This window comes from Periplaneta americana, chromosome 5 (genome assembly GCF_040183065.1).
Source record: "Periplaneta americana isolate PAMFEO1 chromosome 5, P.americana_PAMFEO1_priV1, whole genome shotgun sequence".
Lineage (NCBI taxonomy): Eukaryota > Metazoa > Arthropoda > Insecta > Blattodea > Blattidae > Periplaneta > Periplaneta americana.
Window position 1 is genome coordinate 82,808,779 of NC_091121.1, and position 21,718 is coordinate 82,830,496.

At 34.3% G+C, this 21,718-nt stretch overlaps 1 protein-coding gene across 1 annotated transcript; it reads left to right on the forward strand.

Moving 5' to 3' along the window:
- The first annotated feature begins 6,154 nt into the window (after window positions 1-6,154).
- LOC138699913 (uncharacterized) lies at window positions 6,155-10,697 on the forward strand. The gene is made up of 2 exons (XM_069826109.1): window positions 6,155-6,314; window positions 9,777-10,697. The coding sequence occupies exons 1-2, from the start codon at window positions 6,300-6,302 to the stop codon at window positions 10,107-10,109; spliced, it is 348 nt and encodes a 115-aa protein (XP_069682210.1). The 5' UTR covers window positions 6,155-6,299; the 3' UTR covers window positions 10,110-10,697.
- Window positions 10,698-21,718: the final 11,021 nt, after the last annotated feature.

Here is a 21,718-nt window from a genome sequence, read left to right on the forward strand (position 1 = left end):
ATGGTTATTATTTATTGCTGTCTTTAAGTTATCATTAGGTACCGGTACAAGTATTAGAAATCTGATTAATTCTTAATTTGTTATTCTCGTTCCTATAACATATAGGATAATTATTATAAACCATATAGGCCTATATAATTTTATATTGTAACATGGCTAGAATACAATAATGATTGTTCTGTAACAATAATTTACGAGTATAACGTGCACACCAATAGAAAGTGTAGTTTTCTATAGTATAGGCTGGTTCACAATAAACCGGGAACGGAAAAGAGACCGGAAATAATGTTAAAATAAATGTACAGTATTTAAATGTGAGCATTCAGAATAGTTAATTGTGAATGCTTACCTTTAAATACATTTATTTTAACAATATTTCCGTTCTAGTTCTCGTTGCCGTTTCCGTTCTCGGTTTATTGTGAACCAGCTTTTGATATTTTCATGTTTCATATCATTGTGTTACAAACTATTTTTTTATTTAGTTGTTATAAAAGATAGCCTAATTACTGTAAAGTGTAAACCATCTTGGACTATACGAGTATAGCCACATTTTCAACTACCTGTATTAAAATACCATTTAATACCATCCGTACAATAACGAGTTTTCAAGCGTTGAAGGGTTCCGTACAAATTTTACGGAACAAACGTTTGAGTCATGAGTCCCGCGCTAACAGGTTAACTCGCCGTTATTCGAGAACCAGTAAAAATTTTGAGTTGCCATCACTTTTAAAAGTAATTTCCATCCTTTCTCACCATTTCTCTCGCTTTGACCCCCCATCTAACGTGAAAAACAAAAAAGTTTGCCGCTTACCAGCGGTGAAGTCTGAACAGATCAATCTCCATCGAAGTTAATATATATATTTTTTTCACTTTCCAAAAAAGATTTTCAGTTCGATTTGTTTTTCTATGCTTTCCTTAGACATTGAGCTATCAATCCAAAAAATTACGGCGCGATTGATTAAGTATTATAGGAGCTACGACATGATATATATTTAAAGAATCGGGAAGTGTATAAGCCAATGCTTCCTATAGAAGCATGGCCCGAGCGATACTGCTTTCTTATCATTACTACAGTCCCGAATAGACATCCGAGACTGTCGGGAATGACCTAGTATCGGTAATCTCGGGAGCAAGAGAATCTCGTGTTCTCTATCAATGAGTCATTTGGCTACGTTAGGTACTCGCGCACTGGGCGAGACTGCGGTGATTACGCAACCGAGAACGGGCGATAATATGAGGCAGTCTGCCCGACTCTACTGGATAGAGAAGGACGAAGGGAGTATATATGGAATTACGTGCTGAGTTAGTACTAGGAGGTCCGTCGATAAAGTTAACCAATTTTTGGCCATTTACTACAATGTAGGGTAGAAATTCCTTCATTAACGATACTCTTAGTGCATTTTTATGACTTTAAGTGGTCATAAATAGCCGGATTACGACTCATTCTCCATCATTGAGAAACAAGTCGTGTGTTAGAGGTTTTTCTTCACTGACTTCGAATTTTTCGCATTTTATAGCGATAGAGTATTAGTCTGGATGAATGATAAATGTCTGACATACTTTCTGTTATAAGTAAATGATATGATATGATATGATATGATATGATATGATACGATACGATACGATACGATACGATACGATACGATACGATACGATATATGATATGGTATGGTATGGTATGATATGATATGATATGATATATGATATGATATGATATGATATGATATGATATGATATGATATGATATGATATGATATGATATGATATGATATGATATATGATATGATATGATATGATATGATATGATATGATATGATATGATATGATATGATATGATATGATATGATATGATATGATATGATATGATATGATATGATATGATATATCCATGTAATGTGGACCTCACAATTTTGTATCCGGTGCCACAATTACATTCATTACAGATATACCTTTTGTAGACGCTCTTCTAATTTAGATTCATACCTCTTACTTATATTCCCTCATTATTGTATCCTCCTCTTTCTCTTACACTCATTCACTATTCTTCCTTTTGTCCCCATGTAAAGTGATCAGTATTCCCATCTTTAAAACCTAACGACGTAATTATATAATTCAAAATTGACACTTTTACAACTCCTTTCTTGGAGAAAGTTACACAATACAGAACTGCACGTATTCAATTCTTCATCTGACATAATTAGGAACATTAAATCCAGACGTTTGAGATGGGCAGGGCATGTAGCACGTATGGGCGAATCCAGAAATGCATATAGTGTGTTAGTTGGGAGGCCGGAGGGAAAAAGACCTTTGGAGTGGCCAAGACGTAGATGGGGAGATAATATTCGAGGGAAGTGGGATATGATGGTAGGCACTGGATTAATATATTTCAAGTAAATATTTTTCGTCAACATCCCTTAAAAATGTGAAAAGTTAAGATGTATCTTAGAAGAAAGCAGTTTCGGAAGTTGTATTACTTTAAGTTGAAGGCCATCAGTGTGCTTTTAAAAGTTTTCAAGTGGCCTACGACAATTTCTTACGATCGGCATGTTCTAAAGAAGACAAGAATTGGTTCACGATAAGTACAAACATGCTACACTTTGAAAAGACTAAATCGGAGCAACGTATATCGCTAGCTCTAGTTGAGATTCAATTGTTATGTAGTAACTCAAGATTAATGTTCTTCAGCACCATGAGTATCTTTGAGGTAGCCTACTTTTATTGTGGTCCTCAAAGCAACATTAAATTCACGTGATCGGTGAAATAAATTTTGTCCCAATGTCTTTAAGAACATGTTGCAGTCGACATTTTGTAGTGAATTCTTCCATTCTTCATCTGAGTGTAAGCGCTGTACTCATAACGCCTCTAGCTATAACTTTCGTTCATAGAACTACTACCCGATCGTATGTTATTTAAAATTATACTTTTCAGTAGGTTATTTGACTACTCTTTATCAACTACAAGCTTATCATAAATTGATTGACTTGGTAATAGTGAGATAGACGTAGCGAATATTAGGTAATCCTTTAGCGAAGCCTTGGTTTCGTCCCCTAGTAATCACATATATTGTGTTTTTATAAGATAAGGCTGGGAGTTAAGAGTGAATTATACACTCAAATTTTATCCAGAAATAATTGTTTCTTTTACTTTTCAAACCATTAGTTTACCTATTCTAAATTCTAATACTTAAAAAAATACTAGATATAAAATAATAGTGTATTACAGTAAAAATTTAATAGAAACATTTTGAAATCAATCACTACATACACAATAAGTTAAGAACAAACTGGATGCAAATTTCAACTGACTTAGTGTCACGCCAAGCAGGCACACACTCAGCGTTCCCAGGTTATTCCGATGATACATCACTAGCAAAACCAATGGACAAACATAACTAACCCACATAGTTTTGGAACTTTTCGCATTCCCACGTTACGAAAACTGACTGATTATAATATGAATTGTATAGTGAATACTAAATTCTACTTCTGTTTGTCTACGTGTCTCTCTTTTAAACCATCGGCCTATTGTTAAACTGATAATCTATCAGCTAGTCTAATCTATTGCCGCATCTATCTATTTTATCAAATTTACTTAAAGTTGTATCAGTTTGCCTACATGAATTGTATAATGATTAGTAAATTATACTTCTATTTATCTACGTGTGTCTCTTTTAAACCATCTGTCTAGTGTTAAACTGATAATATATCATACAGTCTAATTTATTACTGTATCTTTTTTATCAAATTTACTTAAAGTTGCATCAGTTTGCCTACATGAATTGTATAATGATTAGTAAATTCTACTTCTTTTTATGCATGTGTCTGTCTTTTAAATCATCTGCCTATTGGTAAACTGATAATCTATCACCTAGTCTAATTTATTCCTGTATCTATCTATTTTATCAAATTTACTTAAAGTTGCATCAGTTTGCCTACGTGAATTGTACAATGATTAGTAAATTCTATTTCTTCTTATGTGTGTGTGTCTCTTTTAAATCATCTGCCTAGTGTTATACTGATAATTTAGCTGCCAGTCTAATTTGTTGTTGTATCTATCTATTTTATCAAATTTACTTAAAGTTGTATCAGTTTGCCTACATGAATTGTATAGTGATTAATAAATTCTACTTCTGTTTATCTACGTGTCTGTCTTTTAAACCATCTGCCTAGTGTTAAACTGATAATCTATCACGCAGTCAAATTTATTGTTATATCTATCAATTTTATCAAATTTCTGCCTAGTGTTAAAGTGATAATCTATCAGGTAGTCTAATTTATTGCTATATCGATCTATATTATCAAATTTACTTAAAGTTGTATGAGTTTGCCTACATGAATTATATAGAGATTAGTAAATTCTATTTCTTTTTACCTACGTGCCTGTCTTTTAAACCATCTGCCTAGTGTTAAAGTGATAATCTATCAGGTAGTCTAATTTATTGCTATACCTATCTACTTTATCAAATTTCTGCCTAGTGTTAAAGTGATACTCAATCAGGTAATCTAATTTATTGCTGTATCTATCTATTTTACCAAATTTCTGCCTATTATTAAAGTAATCATCTATCAGATAGTCTAATTTATTGCTATATCGACCTATTTTTATCAAATTTCTGCCTAGTGTTAAAGTGATAATCTATTAGGTAGTCTAATTTACTGCTATACAGATCTATTTTATCAAATTTACTTACAATTGTATCAGTTTGCCTACATGAATTATATAGAGATTAGTAAATTCTATTTCTTTTTATCTACGTGTCTGTCTTTTAAACCATCTGCCTAGTGTTAAACCGATAATCTATCAGGCAATCTAATTTATTTGCTATATCTATCTATTTTATCAAATTTGTGCCTAGTGTAGTCTAATTTACTGCTATACTGATCTATTTCATCAAATTTACTTACAATTGTATCAGTTTGCCTACATGAATTGTATAATGATTAGTAAATTATACTTCTATTTATCTACGTGTGTCTCTTTTAAACCATCTGTCTAGTGTTAAACTGATAATATATCATGCAGTCTAATTTATTACTGTATCTTTTTTTATCAAATTTACTTAAAGTTGTATCAGTTTGCCTACATGAATTGCATAATGATTTGTAAATTCTACTTCTTTTTATGTATGTGTCTGTCTTTTAAATCATCTGCCTAGTGGTAAACTGATAATCTATCAGCCAGTCTAATTTATTGCTGTATCTATCTATTTTATCAAATTTACTTAAAGATGTACCAGTTTTCCAAAATGAATTGTGTAGTGATTAGTAAATTTGACATCTATTTATCTTTTAAACCATCTGATAAACTGATAATCCATCCAATTTAGTGCTTTCTATTTTTGCCTAATATAAACAATGTGTCCATCAATTTCATCTAAAGATGCATCAGTTTGCCTACATTCTCTTTGGTAACACATGTCGACTTCCAGTGTCACAGGAACAGTATTGTCTATGCATTTACATCTGTCTTTCATAATTTGGGACACTCATGTCAATTTCTTACTTTTTAAACTAAGTCTGTTTTAAATGTACCGTGATCAGTTTTCTTTTGAAATAATCTTCCGGAATCCTTTACATGGCCACACAAACAATTTTTCTGTTACGTAATTTGTATAGCCTCTGGTCTCCCATTAAGTCCAATTTGCTTTAATCTACTTTGGAATAAACAATTCGGTCAGGACGGTTTGTAGTCCGGTCGCTATGTACACAACTAATAAGGTGTACGGCATGTAAGTGTTTTGGTAATGTATGATTTTATTTTGTGCGGGACCGGCGTCGTTTTGTCGTCAAATCACGAGACTCCCAGCATTCATCTGTGAAAATATTATGACAAGCCTCGAAAAATTCCACATACGAATTTTAAGTGTTGCAATAACACAAGCAGGAAAATGTAGTACCTTGCTTTCATGTATGAAAAGTATGATTCAGATTCATTTCCGAGAAAATTCGAACCGCGAAATTGGAATTCTTCACAGAGGTTGCTAATAACTTCAATTAACACTCAGAGCGCCGAAGAGTCTGTTGAAACTGTAGGAACCGTCATCATCACTAGATATGAATGAGTTACTATCACGTGGCTCGTGGATTCCACAGAATTTGAGTGAGCGTAGTAGCTTCCAGAAAACCCCAGTCATCTCCGGTCATCTGCATTCTTTCATCAGCATTAGCAACTCCAACACGTAGTATAAATATTATGCATTTGTCGCTGAAGGTTCAGATCACTTCCGTAGCTCCAAGGAACAGCAAGTGACACGACAATATATATCTGAAGAGAACAAGGACATCTTCAACACGTTCATCATGAATACCCACATCGTAAGTACGCTCTTCTCTTTAATTATATCACTCAAAGTTGTTAATTTTACTATAGTTTAAACGACAAAGGTTATTCATCCTTAGCTAGTGATATATTTATAATGGAGCAATGGGGGAACAGAAATAGAGAAAATTGATATATTCAGAAAAGAAATGTAGCCTATCTTCTGTAATTGGATTCGAATTTCACCATTATGCCACAGAGTTGTCTGTTTAGCGATGAAATATTTTTAAAATTTTTCAATTTTGATATTGAGAAAATAACCGTCCCCTCTACGGTGAACGCCAGATATCTTGGAGCCTGGCCTACATCACAGAGAACTTAAGGCGAGATAAGGAGGAGATAACAATAGCTATTGTAGCACGGATTGTTATGCGTGTATGTTAAAACTGAAAACATCGACTACTCACCGATGTCTATGGTATTCCTATATTTCATAGAAGTAAATGAGTCTAACAGCGACAATGAGCGGATGTTTTTAATTTCAGCCGTGTGAAGGATTTGTTTTCAGGTTCATACCAGTCCTTTCCTGCCGGAAGTCCGCTTTCAGAAATCGAAATCTTTCTCAGGGTAGGAGATTTTCCGCGATCCCTGTACAGAAATTATTTTAATTCTTTTTTGAATGCACTTTCTCCACTTAGGTCCGGATCTAGTATAAGTATTAGCTTATTTTATCAGCCTCATAATTTCTACTCTCTTTTGTATCTGCCTTAACAAAAGATTGTGAAGCCTTGTGTGTTGCTGACACAGAGATATACCATTGTGTATACCATTGAATTCTGTCCGAGAAATGACACGTTTTGGATTTTTGTGCTAGATATTTCCATCCCAAAATATTTTGCTGTATTGTCTATTGAAAATGTTTGTCTTTGTAGATTAGCTTCTGAATTGGTAATGATTACTGATCATCCTTAAAAGTAGGGTGTTTAATTTTGTCAAATTTGTTATGACAATACCCGGTGCATAGACCTGGTACTATTATATTATGTCATTTATTTTAATTCAGTATGTATGCACAATTTTTAATTTTATTTTAGATTCGCTAGTTCAAAGCCACCCAAAGACAACAATGTCACAGATTAAAGAACGGTATTAGACAAAATTTACCTATAATCTCTCGTGAGCGTCAAAGTTAAACTCAACTACTCAACATTATGGCCTTTATCCTATCGAATTAATTTACCCTCTTATGTGCCATCAATTCATAAACAAAATTTTAAACATTGCTAGACTTGCAGAGTTCAGTAATATACGTAAATTCATGGCCTCCACATAAATGAATACAAGCTCACAGCACAAAAAACAACTAAATAATCAGACTAACTGATAAACTGATTGAATAAAGTTTAACTCTCAACATGTTACGTAAAATTTCAATTTTATTACTATTATTGCTAATACTGATACTATTGGAGGAGATCACTACGATCCAGCACTGCAATTGTATATCTTTTGAGCTAATATTTCAGCTAGGTGCGCTTCCAACCCACACCAGGTGAATACGCTAAAGTTCGCTATGCATCCAACTTTCGAAGCAAATAACCCTGCTCGTCCCTAGGCCATCTCAGACTGTGCTCGGGGAATATTATGGAATTAACATTAAATGGAGCTCGGATAATATTAATGCCTAACAAGGGAAAACGGGAGAACGTCAAGAAAAACTCCCACCGAGATCCTGTCCGCCACAAGTGTCACTTATTGATTTTACAATGAAATATTTCAAGCATAACCGTACCTCGAATTCAGAATGCGTACCCGAAAGACAGTTGGCCTAGGCGCCCTAAACTGTTGAACTATAACTGAGACTTACTATTGTAGCTAATTCGTTTATTGTTATTATTATTATTATTATTATTATTATTATTATCATCATCATAATCATTAAATCTATCAAGCTTTTACTAACTTATTTCTGTTTAATGTATTTAATAATACTTCTTAATAACACAAGATATTCAGAACTAGTAAAAATACCTGTTAATTAGTATGTCGCTAGGTCACGGTTCAAGACACGGCAGGAAAAATACAAGCTGTCTCCTGAGTCCTGAGACACTTGTTTTATTTTTGAAGTTCAATATAATTCTATACTTAAAAGAAAGTCACTGATATGAGGGAAAATGCTGAAAATATTCTGCAGGTTACAATTAGAGTGCAAATGCAGGTATATTATACTATATTTCGGTTCTCTTCTCATACATCTTACATCATAATCATGTATGAAGTATAGTAGGCTATAGTAGGGTAAAGTTGCCTAATTCCGTGGTACTCCTAATTCCGTGATAGGTTTTCTTCACTGAATGTCACGGGATTGGGTATCTTGCTATGAAGTTCATCGATATCTCAAAAGTAGGCGAAAGATGCACTCTTTTGAGAAAGATGTCTGGCGCTATGATCGAACAATTAAGCTTTGACTGACATTCAATTTTAAAAAAGTATCACGGGATTAGGGGTATCACGGAAATAGGCAACTTTACCCTATACTGTACTCTCAGGACTCAAGAGGCTATAGACACGAATCGAATCCAGGTCTTGTTAAATTTATAGATTGATTGTAAAACTTTCAATGATTGTGAATATCCTTTGTAGCATAACAGTTGTTAAACTCACCACGTTATGGAATAGAGGACCTTGCCATTCCAATTCAGGCTTCAAATTTCATTTGTTCTCAGTCGTCCTGTTTACTTTTAATTTATTATAAGTCTGTGGGGGGGCTTGCAATATGATTATATTACCCCATCCCAGGAAACAATAGGTTGGCTTAAACTAGATAAGAAAATAAATTTACATTCACTTCTGCTTCTCTTCGAAATCTTGAACTCTTCTATTTCTTCGTACCTGTCGTCTCGCTTCACTTACCTTTCTTCCCACCACAATCTGAACACACGCTCTCGCCATGAAACAATACTAAAAATACCATCCCATCGCACCTCCTCTGGAATTCGTTACCTGCTAGCATCAGGGACTGTCGAAATGAAATTGAATTCAAACGCAAACTTACTAGGCACTTGGTCAGTAATTGAGACTCGTTCAGACATGGTTTCTTGTAAATAGTTCTCTTAATCTGTCACAAAATATTTCAATATCAAGTAATTTCATCACTATAGAATTTTGTTATCTAGGTTTAATTTGTAATTCAGTAAATACAAAAATATTCTTTGTTCGTAACTACTATGATAAATTCTCTAGCTTTCATTAACCAGGTAATCTTGTCGTACTTTAATTTTTATTGTAATTGTAATTGTAAATTTAATATTAATTGTAATTTTACTCTTCATATTATAGTTGTAATCCCCTGGTAGAGGGGAAGAGAAGGCCTGACGGCCCTATCTCTACCACGTTAAATAAATAAATAATACTATTACTACTATTCCTGTTTTTGCATATAATTTTACTTAAGGCTTATGTCCAATGTAACAAGAGTATATAAAAGTCAGTTCGTATGTTTTTGTATTTATTTTCAGCTGGTAGCACTATCACTAGTTTGCCTAGCCTTGGCAACCTCAGTTCTGTCTCTTCCGACTGGAACAGGTGAAGAGAACACTCTCGGTGCTGAGGATTTGTCAGCGCCTGTCACCAACGAATTGTCGACAGGAGGGGAACTGAACTTCACTGAGAATCCGGATGAACCTGTTGTACCTGACGATGAGGATATGGAGACGGCAGAGGTCCTGGTTTTCAGACCTCTGTTCAGGTACAGGCACGACAAGGTCGAGAGGCGGCGTAACCAGGCACGAAGGCAGAGATACCCTGAATATCCGTACTACCCCTACTACTACTACCCAACCAGACAGTGACTTACAACATAGAGCTGTGAACCGCATGCAGATGGATGCCTGAATGAATCTCTCTGATCTCTTTATTACTGACAAAACATCTTATATATTTAATATTATTTATTACTTTTATTAATCTAGTCTAATAGTCCCTCTCTACCGACGTTAATTAGACTATCTCAATTGAAGACCTGATAATGATAAGTGGATAAAGACCAAGACAGTACTTTTGAGATAATCGAGGAAAACTATTTTTATAATTTTCTTTCATCATCTGCAAATGTCATAATAGTCACTGAAATATGTCGGATAGTTTCTTAACATTTTATAGCATTAAAGTAAATATCAATTGAATCTCCAATAAATTATTAATAAAAATGGCAATAGAGTTACCAGTTCTCACTCTTAATCAAAATTCTGAATTTCTTTCGATAGGCCTACAAAATGACAAATATGTGAACTTAAAACACTATCTACCTTAATAAGTTTAATTAAAATGTGTTTTTGTGCAAAGAAAATAATCATTTCATGGCATTGTAGTAAATATTAACTAATTCCCTTATATTATTTTTAACAAATATAAGCAATAAACGTATCCAGTTCTCACACTCAAAGAAATAACTCAGATTATTTCAAGACAATATGTGTGTGTGTGTGTGTGAGTGTATAAATACTATTTACCAAAATATTAATGTCTGCTGTCAGGAAACATATCATATTCATATGCTGGTATTGTCACTCTGAGTCCATATCTGTGTCCTTTTCATTAATATCCATCCCTACTTCATGAATACGATCATACCACTGCTTACATACTGGAGGAATGAACTCCTCAAGCTTAAAAATATCACCCAGCTTTTTCTGACTTATTAGCAATGGCGAATCGTACAGATTTAAAGCTAAATCCAAATTAATTTCATCCACATGCACTCCTTTCTTCATAGCAACAAAAGCATCAGGGACGAGCATGTGTGTGTCACGCTGAGAGTTAGAAAGGGATAAGTTTGGTCTTTGTCCACTTCTTCTCAACAAAAGCGAAAATCCAAAAAATGATAAAAAATGATAATACCCATATTCAGAGCTGTTTAGTTCTCATTGTATGAAGTATTTGACTGACATTTCACACCAGTACTTGGAGTAAGATCTATAGTTACGTTTCACATTAAAATCTCAATTTCATAAAAAAATTATCTTTATCCACTTATCATTCTCAGCTCTTCAATTGTAGGTATGATTATAGATAGTAAAATTCGTATCATGTCTTTTTCTGGAAGAAAAATTATTTCAGGCGACGATATAATGTACACTTATAGCGTACAAAATGAAATAATAACCAATACTAGAGTGCCCTAGAGCGCAGAAATATGACGGAAACCCGAATATAAATTTCGATAAATCTAGTTAATTTGTCGGTGCACCCCATTTCTACTGCCATCTCTTCTCTATTCCTACATTAAAGTCACCCATAATATAAGAAAATACATATTGCCACTACGACAAGCCCACAGATCTGATTATCAATAGATGATATATTAAATGTGTTCATGGGTTTAGAATAATGGATGCTGGATAAGTCACAAATTTACTTTTAAAGGCATTAATATATTTCGATTACATTTTTTATATAAATAAGTAGAGAGTCAAATAAGAACGATATAAAATTTTCGACTTTTGTACATCCGGCCATTTATTTTACCGATCTGGTAGAAAATGTATCCAGGCTAGTAATTTATTTTTTCTTAATTGTAAGTGTACTAAGTAATTTAAACATTTAAGCGCTAAATGCGTTCATGAACATTAGTTAGTGGCTAATTTATAAGTTTAGAATAATATGAGCGAGTGTCATACAATGTATTCTACACACCTATCTTCTATAAACGTTTACACTGTAATGAATAAAAGACTTAATTAAATGATTTTCCCAGGAAGACTTAAAACCAGAGGAAATATCTAGCTGTGCTCGTTGACTTTTAAAATAAGATTTCTTATAACTGTTTTTGTTACTTCCACTGGTTGTTATAAATAAGATCATAAGATTATTATGTTGTTAATTATTTATCTTATATTATGTACGAAAAATTAGTAAAGTTCTATCATACTCGAATACGTACCTATTGTAAAGCTGATACAATGTAAATTTGTATTATCAAACAATTCATTTTTGTGATTTCCCTGCTCTTGTGATAAATCAATTTATTGTACGATTATTGTACGATATTATTTTGTTAAGGAACATTGTAATTTGATTTTTACTGCATTAATTAAAAAATAGTGTAATTGTTTTTTTTTTTGAAGTTATGTATCTATTTTTACTTTTCATATTGTAAATATGTATACTTTTAAAATAAATAAAAAGTTTTATTGTTTAAAAATATTTTACCTAATTTTACAGCATATTTACAAAATCTTGGTAAAATATTTTATTCGTAAGCTGCAACGTATGATTTTTATTTATTATTTTCTCAATCTTTAAAACTTTATGTTTGAAACAACTTACTCCATGCTTTCACATTACGTCATATCGTAGTAATAGAAACTGGTGTCGTCAGTGTAAAATATTCTGGAAGTGGGAGTTTGATAAACAAACGGAATTAAATTACGCACTTTATGCATAGAATAATCATAACCTTCATCATCTTTGCGTCTCTGGAAATTTCTTACCTCAATTTATTAATTTTTTGTATCGTCTCAAATTTCATCTGTCCTCCATTTCTGCAGGAATCTTGAAACTGAAAAACAAGAAGCTCTTTCACAATTAAACATTCCCAACAACGCAGAAGCACGCCTACAATTGCAATAAATGGCTTCAAAAAATGTGGATTATATCTTCTTGAATAGGATGTTTTTGATTATACAGATTTCGGTCCATCGTTGCCTACTTATAGACCTCGCAATCCTGTAGACACTTCTGACGATTCAGAAACCTTGCCTGTTGACCCAGATCCATCCACATCTTCCGATACGGCTAATGATGGTTCCACTATCATTATTCCCACAGCAAGTTCTCCCCAACTTCGTTCATCCTTCACAGTAAATTCAGAAGGTATCAGTCGTTCACCCAAATCCACTATTGCTCGTTCTCAAAAGAGAAAAACAGGTTCAGCTCAAATTCTGACCAGTAGTCCATATAAAAACCAACTGGCTCAAGAGAGAGAGAGAGAAAGAGAGAGAGAGAGGACAAAGCAACCAAAGAAAAAGCTAAGAACAACAAACGGTCCGCAATAAAGGGAGTGCGGAGAAATATTAAGAAAAAAATCACATAGAAACTAAGAAACAGCAACAGAAAACGACGAAGGTCACACTTCTTGAAGAAACAAGCAGCGAAGGAGGAAGTGGTGGTGGTGGTGGTGGTGATGATGATGATGATGATGATGATGATGATGATGATGCGGAGAGCATTTTCTGTAAGGACACATCTGAGGTCAACCGGAGGTGAAGGCTGGATACGTTGTTCATCATGCTTAGAATGGGCTAACGAGGAATGTGCTGGCTTTGAAGATGATGCCAGCGACGATTTCAAATGTGATTTCTGTGTAAAGAAACTTAAAAAATAACTTAAAATTATTCTCTCGCGCTAAGACTAGTTTAGAAATGTTTACAGTGACTTTGTTATTATCCTAATTCTACTTTCAGTGCTAAATTATTTTTTTACACCTAAGACAGGTTTTGTGTATGAATGTTGACAGAGTCCCTTTTTTCATTATGCTATTTTCTACTTTCAATACTATATTTTGTTTCTGTCACTTTGCAATGTGAACTAATGATGCACTATTTGACAAAAACGCTTGATATGCATTTATTGTCGAATAAATTCATAATATAAATGTAATTATTCATTCAGAAGTATCTTTATTTTTGGGGGACCATATTACCCAGGGACTGGGGTAAAGTGGTCAATGTACAGACAAACAAAAAATTGATGACTGCAAAAAAATTGAATTAGTAAACAATTGATAATGATTGCATGAAAACAGCAAGGAAACGTTTTTTCAGTAGCAAAGTTTGTGAGAGAAAAACAAAGTAAATTTACATAGTGAAAATTTATTTTCTTAAGGAGACCACTTTCCCCAGTCTCCCCTAATTACTAGCAAACATGCGGGGATGCTACAGTGAAAAGGGTGGGTCACTGAGCCCCTTCGTTCTCCTTGTGTAGAGAAAAGCCTGTTTTGGAAAGTCAAAATGACCATTTTTTTTTTAATTTGCCGGCTTCTACCGTCTATATGCCTGGCGGCAGAGGCTTGTCCTTTGCACTACAGACAGAGTTCGAGGAGCTCTATTCGCCCCACCTATCACTTTTTTTTCTCACTACACATACGGCGGAGTTATGGCGGCGAGAATGTTGGAAATATCTTATTTTTCTGGAAAATCAGCTTGTGTTCCCGATTCCCAATTTGATGCTATCGTAAGAGAGGTAAGGCAAAGTGGAATACAACACAGCAATCCGTTCCTCGATATCGTCATTATTTCCGGAGATTAGATACTGAAACATTTTAGGTAGTGAGAAAAAAGTCTAGAAAAAAGGTGCAATGGATTTGCTCGATTTTAAGTGTGATTACTAGTTAACATGCAGTGATACTACAGTGAAAAGGGCGTATCTCTGAGCCCCTTCGTTCTCCTTGTATAGAGAAAATTCTCATAATTGTCTGTTTTGTAAATTCAAAATGACCATTTTTTTTAATTTGCCGGCCTCTACCGTCCATATGGCTGGGGGCAGATGGTTGTCCTTTGCACGAGAGATAGAGTTCGAGGAGCTCTATTCACCTCACTTATCAACGTTTTTCTCACTACACATACGGCGGAGTTATGGCAGCGAGAATGTTGGCGGAATAGTGGTTTAAAGCCTTGGTATTTTTTTTTTTTTTTGGAAAATCAGTTTGTGTTCCGTATTCACAATTTGATGCTATCGTGAGACAGGTAAGGCAAGGTGGAATACAACACCGCAATCCGTTCCTCGATATCATCATTATTTCCGGAGATTACAGACTGAAACATTTTAGGTAGTCAGAAAAATGTCTAAAAAAAATGCAACGGAATTGCTCGATTTTACGTGTGATTACTAGTTAACATGCGGTGATGCTACAGTGAAAAGGGCGTATTTCTGAGCCCCTTCGTTGTACTTGTATAGAGAAAATTCTGGTAATTGTCTGTGTTGGAAAGTCAAAATGACGATTTTTTTTTTTTTAAATTTGCCGGCCTCTACTGTCCATTTAGCTGGGGGCAGAGTGTTGTCCTTTGCACCACAGATAGAGTTCGAGGAGTTCTATTCGCCTCAAATATCACCCTTTTCCTCACTACACATACGGCGGAGTTATGGCGGCGAGAATATTGGCGGTATTTTTTTTTCATGAAAGTCAGCTTGTGTTCATGATTCCCAATTTGATGCTATCATGAGAGAGGTTAGGCAAGGTGGAATACAGCACCGCAATCCGTTCCTCGATATCTTCATTATTTCCGGAGATTAGAGACTGAAACGTTTTAGGTAGTCAGAAAAAAGTCTAGAAAAGGGGTGCAATGGATTTGCTCGATTTTACGTGTGATTACTACTATTACTGCGGTGATACTCCAGTGAAAAGGGCGTGTCTCTGAGCCCCTTCGTTCTCCTTGTATAGAGAAAATTCTGTTAATTGTCTGTTTTGGGAAGTCAAAATGACGATTTTTTTTTTTAATTTGCCGGCCTCTGCTGTACATATTGCTGGAGACAGAGGGTTGTCAAGAAAAGCCTGGACCTCTGCCATTGGTTGATTAGCAATTTTAATTCTTCCTTCTTCTGACGGCAATGTTTGCGTCGTCTGTCACATTATGGCACGCAGTATAAGTAAAGCTGGTGGACACTACCGAGTAGACCGATTTAATAATACATTTATAAGATGTTTTGGTATTAATGAAGAGATCAGACTTGTTCACTCCTAGGTGACCATCTATAGCTCACAGTTCTGTGGATTAGGTCACTGCTATCGTCCCTGATAGTATGGATAGTAAAGATATCCGGAGTACAACCGCTGTCGTACCTGGTGTCTTCTCTTGGCCTTGTCTTCTCTGTACCTATAATACGGTCCGAAAATCAGGATCTCTGCCACCTCCATATCATCGTCATCAGACACAACTTGTTCATCCGAGCCCTCAGTAAATATCACTTCCTATTCTGTGGACAAAACTTCGTACATAGGCTCTAACAAGTTCTTGTAATTGAAAGTGATGTCATCATCGTCACCTGTCCCCGTCGGAAGGGACAGTACTATATTTTTCAAGACTAAACAAGCAAGTGCCACCAGCTGAAAAAGAGAAAATAGGCTTTTGAATATATTTTTGTGAAGTAAAGTAATACTTTGTAAAAAATGAATATTGAAAGCAAAATTATACATTTATGCATTATATCAACATGAAGCATGTACAGTGGCATTTCACAACATGATTCTTGATTTAAGAAATCAAGACACTTTCTATTTATTTAAATTCTAAATATTACATATTTTCTCAGAACAATGGATTAAAATTGAGGGCATTGTGATACTATTCAGTGATTAACTTTATATAACTTCTTTACTGTGTTAACATTAGGAAATTACTTGGATGACTATTTTCGAAGTGATATTCTTCATTATTCGGAGTCTATCTTCTGGTTTCTTGTTGTGGTGGGGTGTGTTCATGATAGTGTCGAAAAGTGTGAAATTCAGTTGAGTGCTCAAGATGTGATGTGGGTGTATTGTTGTATGTCTGTAAATTTCTAGAGTGTCAAGTTTTTTTTTTTTTTTTTTTTTTTTTTTTTTTTTTTTTTTTTTGCTGGATGTGTAGTATTTTTATATCATTGTCTATGTTGCTGTAGTTGTGATTGGAATTTGTGATTTGTTCTGCGTAGGTTGAATTGTTGTGTGGTTTGGTTATGGCTGTGATGATATCCCTGTAACGTGTTTGAAATGATCTTCCAGTCCGTCCAATGTACGAGTCGTTGCAACTACGTATTGCATGATAGATTGTACACACCTGTTAAGTTGTATTTATTTATGTGTCTTGTCTGTGTGTTAAGATGTTTTTGTAGTGTGTACTGTGTTTTATATGTAATGTTATATTTTAGTTTCTTGACACACCCACAGCACATTCTGAATACTCAAGTGAAGTTCAAAACACACACTCTTTCCGATACGCTCACCTCAACAGAAAACCAGAAGATAGCTCGGAAACCTTCACTAGGCTTCTGACAATGAAGAATACCACTTTGAAACTAGTGAGATATGTAATTTTCTAATATCAATACAGCAAAGAAGTTATAAATTTAATCAGTGATTATATACGTGTTAAAATTGTGTATCGAACAATGAAGAACTAAATATTCTTTATTGATGCTCCTTCCAGAAGCGGCGCTGTTCGGGTAAATGATTGACATCTTGGCTCGCACAGCATTTCATATCTTTAGTTTTAACCCATTTTGTTGATAAAAACATGCAATGTAGGAAATTTATATAGGCTAAATAAAAAATGTGACAGAGTATATATAAAATCTTCCAGGTTGTGTGAAACATCTTTATTCTTAATGCCATTTTTAGGTTAGGTAATGATGGATTTATTGATTAAAATAAGCACTACCACAGGCAGAATCAGTATACGATTAAATAAATACTAACACAGAAGAAGTATACCCTATCCAATAATTAGATATTGAAGCGAGGCGGATCGTTTGGAATGACGCAGTAAAGAGGGGGAAATGGGAGGCTTAATAATTAAAAGATAGGTAGATGCTCAATCCCAACTTTTGCAAGGCAATTTGGGGCTCTCCAAGCCTCTTTTCCACTTGTGTCAGTCCGTGTTTCACAGTTCAGTTAAAGGTACTTCAGAGAATTTCGAAGTGAAAACTCGAAAGTGTAAAAATTTGGTGAATGCCGAAATTCGTGTGGGTGGAAATGTAGGTTCGTGGCACATTCATTTTAGGGCAAATCTTGATATTTGCCTTACCACCTTAGGAAACCCACAGGCATGATGAAGCCGAAAGCGAATATAACCTAATAGTTACCACATGAGAAAGAGGGCCGTGTGGAAAACATCGAGGCACAGAGTTTATCTTACACTTCCCTTTGCAGGGTACCATAAGTTTATGTGGAAGCTATTAGGTTACGTCCATTTTCGGCTTTCTCCTTCAAAATTCTCCAGAGTTCATTCAGTGGAACGGCAAAACTCGGAGTGAGATAAGTGACCAACAGGACTGGAGCTCACATATTCAGTTCCTCTCAGCCCCAAACTCTCTTGCAAGGATGCAAGGACACATTTTCGCGTACGGGAACGAGGATCTGAGCACGTCATGCGTCTGTCAACTTGAACACAGCAGAGATTTGTGAAACTGTCGTGATTTTGAAATTATTACATTGTCATAAGTTTCATTAAACATATTTTGTATAGCTCAGTGATTAATTACAGAATTGTTGTCGAAATGCAAGGTGTTCCGTATAAAAATTTAGAAACAAAACTGAAGCCTGAACTGACAAACATACCAAGTCCATTGAAGTAAATCCTGGAGGACAGCAAGAAAAGTAAATAGGCTTGCCATATACGAGTATTTAAATAAATATTTGCATGAATAAAACATACGGGCTTAGAGTCGACCTTGGGATATTCCTTTTTACAGGATGGTAGCCTATGTAAAATACAACATATTATGTCAAGTCAAAATTCAAAGACGGTAAATTTTGGACTTGTTCAATTGTCGGTTTCTGGTTTAATTATGTGAATCCTACTTAATTGTAATCTAATACTAATATGTATAAATACTAATGTCTTTATTTTTATTTTTACTGTATACATTTTTTATTGAATTATCGGCTTCTGTTTTTATGTGATTCATATTTGATTCTAACAATATTAATATGTATTCCACTATGTTTATTTTTATTTTATTAGGTAAATTTTTATGTAACTACCTCTTTTGATCTCATAATGTACCTAAATTGTATCAGTATGTAATTACTTAATTCCGATCCAGTTGTATGTTCAACTATGTAAGCAAGGTGTAATCCTGGTTGAGTGTAAGAGAAGGCCTTACGGCCTTAACTCTTCCAGGTTAAATAAAGCCATTATTATTGTTATTATTATTATTTTTATTATTATTATTATTATTATTATTATTTGTCAAATCAGATCTTCAATTGTAGTGTCACAGCAAAACCAACCAACTCCGCCCTTGTCACAGCAAAAACAGGCCAACTCGAAATATTTTTTTTTTTTTGATATCCACGAAACTCTACATAACTATACGTAACCACCTCTCATTTAAAAAAGGACCAAACTGACATATGAAACGGAAATGACATACAAGATTATTTGCGTTTTTCTCAAAATTGATTATTTGCTATGACTCTACTCTTATACATTTCACTTGAAAAATATTCATATTTTTCTCTAAAAGAATCGCAGTGTCTACAAATTTCTTTTTCCACCTGCTATATTATGTAGAAACAAACGAGAAACTTTATAAAGACTTCTTACACTCACATTTCACAACTGTATTAGTGCATATTTATTGGCATATTTTAAGGTTTGGAATAATGAATATTGCTCTAAATTTTCAATGCGAAATATATTGCATTTGCCATTTTAAAAATATGATCGTGCAAAAAATGTTGTACAATACACGTTTGTGAAGTGTATTACAAAATCTTGGAAATTCAAAAAAGTCACTCTACTCCTTAGACAAAGTTAGATGACGTTCAAATCTGAGTATAAACAAACTGAGTCCAGTAGTTTAGGAAAAATCACTGTATACAGATACAAAGATTGGGACATACATAGCAACTCTCAAAACTACACTTCGGTGTAAAATACTGCATACAGAAAATGCGTATTTTTACATTATTTTCGAAATCGCTTTTTTTTTTACAGTGAAATAATAATTTCCATTTACATTTTGCGTTATGAAAAATTGAAATACACCGTAACAAAAATTAACTGAAATTCGAATACATTGACAGAGGACATAATTCGTGTCTGAAAAGTACAAAATTTCCAGTTCGCATATGTATCTTCTCCACTATAAGTGCATTGCACTATTATAACAACACTGCCACTTACCTTATATCACTAGCTGTTATAGTTTAAAGCGTCGTTAAATAAACAATTTACAAAGATTTAAATAAAAAGAGGATGGTGCTTACAGTATAAGGGTGAGTGGGTGGGTGGATGGATATATGGATGGATGGATGGATGGATGGATGGATGGGTGGGTGGATGGGTGGATGGATGGATGGATGGATGGATGGGTGGATGGGTGGATGGATGGATGGATGGATGGATATCTTATCTTCTCACGACAACATTAATACGTGATCGAATTGAAATACAGTTGGACTTGACATTTAGTGATACGATGGATTCTTATTGTTTTTACAAATATGACATCAATAGTCACAATTTATGGCAGTTTTAAAATAATGTCGCTCCCATTATGGCAGTATTTAATGACTTTTAACAAATTTTAATTAAACAATGATCTTTTACAATTTAATGCAATGTTATCGCACATAGGCAAGTCATCCTTAAAATAAAATTGAGGATATGATGGTAACAAACCACTCTTAAGTTTATTTTCGAATTCGCAATTGTATAATACACATTTTCATATGCACAGTAATGTTAATATTTTATATTTTGTATTGTAATATATTGTCCGATGATGCCTCAGTTGGATGAAAAAGTTTGGATTTATAATTTAATTTAGAACGAATGTTATAAAATATAACTTGTTTTTTTATATTTATTGTGTGGAAAGACATGAAGATTGATATTTTGAAAACTTGATATAAGTATATATATATATATATATATATATATATATATATATATATATATATATATATATTGGATTATCTGAAAATCAACATGAATTGTAAATTATCCTTTCTTTGATTTTCCTATACTCTCTATCCACTCTTTGCTCACTATATCATTTCTATCATCTTTGTTCTCCCTCTACCTTTCTATCCTCACTTTCTGCTCACTATTCTCACCATGCTCTCTATCCTCACTGTGCCCTATCCTTTCTGTGTTCTCTTTATTCTCCCTGTTCTCTATGTCTTCTCTGTGCTCTCTGTTCTCTCTGTCTTTTTCCTATCCTCTCTGTCTTCACTCTATCCTTTCCATCTTCTTTGTCCTCTGTATAATCTCTCTATCCTAGCTGCATTCTCTCTATTCTCTCTATCCGCTCTTTCCTCTGTCTATCCCCTATAGCCATTTTATCATCTTTATTCTCTCTATCCTCTCTGCCATTCCTTTATCTTCTATTCTCGCAATCCCACCTATGTTCCCTCTACCTTCCATATTCTCTTTATCCTCTCTATCCTCCTCTCACTATCCTTTCTGTCATCACTCTATCCCCTAAATCTTCCCTACGCTATCATCTCCATCCTTCCTGTCCTCTATCCACTCTATCCTCTCTGCCCCGTCTCTGTCCTCCCTATACCCTATATTCCCTATGTTTTCTATAATCTCTATCTCCTCTTTGACCTTTCTCTCTCTGTCCTCTCTCTATACACTCTGTCACCTCTATCCTTTCTATCCTCTCTTTCCATTCCATATTCTACGTCTTCTCCCTATCCTCTCTGTCCTCCCTATCGTTACTATTCCATATATTCCTTCTATTATCTCTGTCC